Here is a 6,258-nt window from a genome sequence, read left to right as displayed (position 1 = left end):
ATGTTGGTTTTTAAAAATGAAATGAATAAACTTTACTTTTTATTTTATATAATTTTTATAACTTGAAATCATATTTAAAATTCACACAAGTAAAAAGTGTTTGATTTTTTTTCCTTGCCCAATCAGGCAGACGGGTGCTGCTGTCTCGTGGTTCACCATGGCCCAGAACCAGGTGATCTTGCAGTTCCGCTTTGCCACATTTGGGGACTCCATGCTGCAGAAGATGAACCTCCTCCGTCACCAGAAACGCTTTTGTGATGTCACCGTGCGCATCAACCAGCTGGAGGTTCCCGGTCACAAGGTGGTGTTTGCTGCCGGCTCGTCTTTCCTGAGGGACCAGTTCATTCTTCAGCAAGACTCAAAGGAGGTCCAGATCTCCATGATGCAAGAGGCAGAGGTTGGCCAGCAGCTGTTGCTGTCCTGCTACACGGGTCAGCTGGAGTTCCCTGAGCTGGAGCTGGTGCATTACCTCACAGTGGCCAGCTTCCTCCAAATGGGCCACATTGTGGAGCAGTGCACTCAAGCCCTCAGCAAGTTTATCAAACCTCAAACATCACGGCAGCTGGAGGTGGACGTGGACATGCGGAGGGAGAAGAGGGACGAGGGCTTATCCTCTCAGGCAAAGAGAGATCACGAGACGTCTCAGGTTCACATCATTCCTGAAGGAGAGGAGGAGGATGAGGAGGAAGTGGTGCTGGGCCAGGTTGAAGAAGACAATAATGGTGACAGTGATGAYGACGACGATGATGACGATGATGTAATAATACAGCCTGAAAGCCCTGTCCAGATTTTGAGGAGGCATCCAAAGCAGAGTACGGGGAAAGGTGACATCACCATAGTGAAAGTGGAGTCTGTGTCTGAAGTGGTAGACAACTCCATCACCGGTCACTTCTCTGCCAGCCCTCCTGCCGCGCTCCACTCCCCCGAGCCCCAACACTCCCTCATCAATTCCACCGTCGACAGCCGCGGCAGCGAGTTGGCGGTTCCTCCCGGCGTGGGTGGATACCCCCTCAGCCCCCCACCCCAGTCCCCCCCTGCAGAGAAATACAGCGGACACCAGAGGAACTACGACAAACCCTTGCAGTGGTATCACCAGTGCCCCAAGTGTGCCCGAGTCTTCCGCCAGCTGGAGAACTACGCCAACCACCTCAAGATGCACAAACTCTTCATGTGCCTCCTCTGCGGCAAAACCTTCACTCAGAAGGGCAACCTGCACCGACACATGCGGGTGCACGCCGGCATCAAGCCGTTCCAGTGTAAAATCTGCGGTAAGACTTTTACCCAGAAGTGCTCCTTGCTGGACCACCTGAACTTGCACAGCGGAGACAAGCCTCACCGATGTAACTACTGCGACATGGTGTTCGCTCACAAGCCTGTACTACGCAAACACCTCAAACAGATCCACGGCAAGAACAGCTTCGACAACGCAAACGAAGGCAGCCTGCAYGAGGGGGCGCTTGAGTTTGACTTTGGACAAATATTAAAACCCTGAACTTTTTCTGTAGTGTGTTAGATGATGTTCATCAGTTAMGGTCAGAAGTTTACATCCACTCACAGGAGATGATTGGAGCTTCTACTAATTCATATGAACCATTCTTTTTCCAGGATGGATTCATAATACAGAACACAACTTCAGCCATTCTTAAAAGCAAGAATTGTGTGCACATGTTTATATTTACTAATTTTATTTAATTCATATGTCCAAAATTACACGCTCAACTATATACAAACACTCCTACAAATACTCWGTTGAACATTTTTACACAAGTTGCATTATGACCCATTATTTTGTAAACATCTGACTTAATTCTGTTTTGAATTGGACCACTCTCTCTGGCAAAATGAAWAGAGTTTAATGAAATTGTTTGGTTTTTAAAACAAAGTCCACTATAAATATATACAAATATAAATTTACTTACATATTTAATAGGTGGTTATGAAGATTCTTGAATGATCAGGACCTATAAACCTCTCTTTAGTGATCATGATTGACTGCAGACTACTTCTCTTTTTGGACTGACCAATACTCATCTGTTAATTTTAGATGAAAATAAATTTGTTCAGGTGATTAGGGAAAAAACCTTGTCCTACCTGTTAATTCAAGCAGTTAATGAGTTGTGTATGGATTTTTATGCTTGTTAAAAAATTACATATTTGATTGGTTGAACATTTTATTCAGCAGTGATTGCCTGTCTATCAAAAGAATGACCTCCATCTCACTTTTCAAGTCAACTCTATTTTGAAACAAAACTACAAGAGCTAGCATGTTAGCAGGTGAAACATAAACAGCCTACTGCAGGCTCAGTATAGAGCCTAATAATTAGAGCTGTGTAATTTCTTATTTCCTGTTTTCAGTGCTTAGGCCAAGTGTGCCATTAAACAGTTTAATAATATATTTGTAGCAGCTTTTATATTTATAATATTAATGTATAAAAAATGATGGTCACCCACCTTACTAACAATAGTCCATACGTTGTCTCCCTGCCTTCTGTAACATGACGGCTCTGCTTGCAGGCTGCAGTCGGGAGAAAGTGTATCTTGTACAGGACACTTCAATTAAAATATGGACATTCTGGTTAATACGGGACAGTTAGCACCTATCTCAGCTTTGAAGGCAGCGGGTGTTGATCTAATCTGCTCAGATTCAACCATCGATATTTAGTATTAACGTTTACTTACAATGTTACCATTTGAGCTAGTGTTATACTCTCTGGCTCTTTAACAGTGGAGGCTGCCAGCTAGCAGCTGCAGGCTAAATAACAGTGAACGAACCACTGGCATGAAATTTACATTTTAAGTTTTAATGAAAAATTGATACAGTATTTGGAAGTGAAATATTGCAATATTTCAGAGTATCATTATTTTCTTACACCCCTACTAATAGCCCAGTTAATGAATTCACATCGACTTGTCAGTTTCTCAGAAAGGCTTCACAATATATTGCTAATTCACCAAGAAAACAAAAATAGTATTGCTAAATGTTAAGTATGCAACCAGATTTGAGCCAGAAGCTTTTTGATGGATACAGAAAGTGTGTGRTGCAACTTGCTAAGAAACATTTCACTAAATATTTGTGAGGATGTGGCTGTATTAGAGCCTGTGTGGATGATTGAATAATATTTTTCAAATAAAAAATGATTTAAAATGTGTTGGATCATTCAAACCTAATAAAAGAGCAGCTCAGATCTCATTAAAAGCCTTTAACTATTACGACACTAATGCCCATGATTGGTGTATGTAAACTTCTGATCACATCTGTATCAAATGATTAGATTATTAAAATATTAGCTGACAGACTCCTCCTGTTGGCTTTAAATAGAGGAAACAAACAAAGTTCTCCAGATCTGCATTTCACTGTAGCTTCATTTCTGTGGACTGTTGTGTTTGTGTAACATAGATGCCTTCATCTCATACTTGAACATTTAACACTGAGACAGTAAAAGAGATTGACTGAATATCTTTAGATTTATTAATGAATTATACTGGCTCTGTGTGTTCAGTCTAACAATAAAAAAAAAACAGTAAAATGTAAAGTATCTTTTTGTATTAGAATATCTACTGTAGCCTCTTTTATACCCATGTAGATGTGACAACAGGATCTTCTTAAGCAAAATACACTTGAAAAAAAATGGGTAAAACATGTTGGCCTGAAGGCATTTTAATGTTGGGTCAAAAAGAAACATTTGTTTTATACTGACTTTAAATCRAAGGTACAAACGGACCAAATAACTGTTTCTGTCCTGTGTTGATGAAATGCATTATGCTCAATGAAATTAAAAAATATGAATTATTATGCGTTTGTTACATTTTGCTGTTCATCATCTACATCTGAAAGTTTAAAGCTTTGTGTTGTGCAGAACAGTCACCACAGGTGTTGCCTTCATGCTGAGTTTTATAGTTTCCCTCCCCTGATTGTGCTGTGTGAGTATGTAAATGTGAGGTGAATTGTTGGAACAGGAGTTTCATTGTGTGCTGCAGTTTGTCCACGTGTGTTTATAGAGCAGGAGCCCATYGTCTGTTTTTGCATGTTGACAAGTCAGAACCATCGTCTTGTCATGCTTCATTAACGGAATGAGAGAGTTTATGTGTCAGCTGAGATGCTTTGTGTTCAGATTGTGTTTGTTTACACAGCTGGTCATTAACAGCTGGACAGGAGTCTGAMTGTGTGACCCTAGATTAGACTGATCACATTTAGTACAGCAGTTTAACAGGCTTAACACAGAACAGAMACACTGTAGGTGTGCTTATCCTGCTGTTTGTTGCCTGTCTATTCATAGGTGGGCAATAATGTAATTGTGTGTCTGTCAGCAAAAAAAAGGAGAACATGAAAAACGGCCTTTGGCTAATCCTGGGGTATTTATAGAAAAGTCAATTAATGTGCATTGTCCCTTCCAAAGAAAAAAACGTGAACAAGTGGACTGATTTTCAGAGTTCTATAAGTACTTGAAAAAAAATAAAGTAGTAAGTAGTAAGTAGAAGTAAATATACCTAAACAGAAAATGACTGGGGGAAAAAATATTTCACTGATGAGAAAAGTACTTWAAAWWAAARKYMWKRAAMYYYMMMAAARKTKGRAAAAWWAAARKWMYTWWKSMMMMYKKWAAAAAATAAACTGTTGAATTTACTGAACCAAACTGGTTCCACTAAACCAAGTTGAGTAAATWAAGCAATAAATAATTTATTTTAAAGAAAATGTGTTTATTGCTTCATATTTACTAGGTTTAGAGGAACCGGCTGACATGACTTGGTTGAGCAAACTCAACACTTCATTTTCAATTTTTTAGAGTGCATAAATAACTCCTTTCATGATGAGTTGTTAGGTGTTAAATTTTAAAATAAAGAAGTAAAAATATATATTTTTTAGGTTTTAAATGTAACAAAAGTAAAAGKAACGATTTAAAAAAATTACTGCTGATTTGAATAAAACTTGCAAAAAATGATCACTGGATATACGAATAGAACTAAATGAGTTAAAACAATCCAGACAGGTAATAACAAATTTACCCACATTTAATAACAGAAAGGGAGATAGGAGTTTGATTTATTTGTGTCACAAAATGGCCTGCCATACAACGATGCACATAAACATTGCTCAAACTMTTTTATTTCTGCAAGTAAACCTTTATTGAAGCTTTAGTTTTATAATATTTCAGAGCAAGTTTTCATGAGATTCTGTTYATGTTGGCTTGAATCTGCTACTGGGTTCCATACGTTGTACTCATTGAAGTCTGTATTATGAAAAAGAAACAAGAAAWTGAAATGACAAGTATATAAATATATAGATTTGTGCATTAACATAGAGAAGTGGAGAACCTACAGATTCAGCGTTCTGCTCCTCAGTCAGATGGGATGTTTTGTGTCTGCTGTAAAGCTCTCTCCTCCTCATGAACATTAACATGAACCAGTCTGTGATCGCAGGCACCTGAGAGGGGGGCAAGTGCAACTTTTTAATTCTGCATATCATATATTGATATACTGAGCAAATTTGAAYATATTTTATTCACCAAACTCAGGAAGGCCAAGGTGGCACCCAAGTTCACTATGGTCGGCACAATGGCAAATTTTCCAGCCTGCAAGAACCCAAACATACAATCAATAAAGAACTGAACACAACCAGTGATATTAAGGATTTGACTCCAATTTCAAGAATCAAGTCAGCCTCACGGTTCCAAAAACAATGACTTCAAAGCGAATCCCATAAGCTTTGATCAGCGTTCGTGTTTCCTGTCCATCTGCTGTTTTGTAGTACTTTGCAAACCTAAAACAAAGAGATTTGTTCATTTTTTTTTACCAACAAAGTTCCTCCTCGTTTGTTCGAAGTGTCTAATAAAAGTAGGTYCACCTGAAGTTGTAACCAGGGGATACATTGTTGACAGGGTCTTTGCTGTCCAGCCTGCTGAAGGTGTACCTGGGGTAACACTTCCCTGGCCACCAGTCCAGGTCACAGCTCCAGTCAATGAGGATACCAAGAATGCCCCCCTTTAAAACACCCAGAACAACCAGTTCAAGACTGAAGTTACTGTTTAAACCAAGTCAAACAGGAAGTCCTCTGCCCACCTTCACAGCCATCTCCTGGAAGTCCTCTCCAGCTTCAGACACAATGTGTTTGAGGCGGAATATGGGGCAGTCGGGGTTGGTCTTACGGTTGAACTCACACGACTTCAGGTACGAGGAGTTAACATGAGGCCGTATGTTTCTCCTGGAGGAGGAAAGACAAGCGCCTATATATATATAAATATATACTGTACTGTATATATA

General features: G+C 39.4%; 2 protein-coding genes across 2 annotated transcripts in view; one reads left to right on the top strand and one right to left on the bottom strand.

The window, feature by feature from the left end:
- Window positions 1–3,793, top strand: part of zbtb26 (zinc finger and BTB domain containing 26) — a 6,542-nt gene extending 2,749 nt beyond the window's left edge. The window contains exon 2 of the mRNA XM_014022385.1: window positions 127–3,793. Coding sequence (XP_013877839.1) covers window positions 158–1,492 — 1,335 coding nt within the window. The 5' untranslated portion in view covers window positions 127–157 and the 3' untranslated portion in view covers window positions 1,493–3,793. The remainder of the gene's footprint in view (window positions 1–126) is intronic.
- Window positions 3,794–5,100: 1,307 nt separating this feature from the next.
- p2rx4b (purinergic receptor P2X, ligand-gated ion channel, 4b) overlaps window positions 5,101–6,258 on the bottom strand; it is a 7,928-nt gene continuing 6,770 nt past the window's right edge. Inside the window, exons 7-12 of the mRNA XM_014022387.1 lie at window positions 6,058–6,199; window positions 5,843–5,979; window positions 5,665–5,758; window positions 5,505–5,570; window positions 5,318–5,422; window positions 5,101–5,228 (exon numbers count right to left, since the gene is read on the bottom strand). Coding sequence (XP_013877841.1) covers window positions 5,196–5,228; window positions 5,318–5,422; window positions 5,505–5,570; window positions 5,665–5,758; window positions 5,843–5,979; window positions 6,058–6,199 — 577 coding nt within the window. The 3' untranslated portion in view covers window positions 5,101–5,195. The remainder of the gene's footprint in view (window positions 5,229–5,317; window positions 5,423–5,504; window positions 5,571–5,664; window positions 5,759–5,842; window positions 5,980–6,057; window positions 6,200–6,258) is intronic.

This window comes from Austrofundulus limnaeus, unplaced genomic scaffold (assembly GCF_001266775.1).
Source record: "Austrofundulus limnaeus strain Quisiro unplaced genomic scaffold, Austrofundulus_limnaeus-1.0 Scaffold328, whole genome shotgun sequence".
NCBI classification, from domain to species: Eukaryota; Metazoa; Chordata; class Actinopteri; order Cyprinodontiformes; family Rivulidae; genus Austrofundulus; species Austrofundulus limnaeus.
The sequence above is the reverse complement of the archived record's forward strand: the minus strand, read 5'-3'. Positions and strand labels throughout refer to the sequence as shown.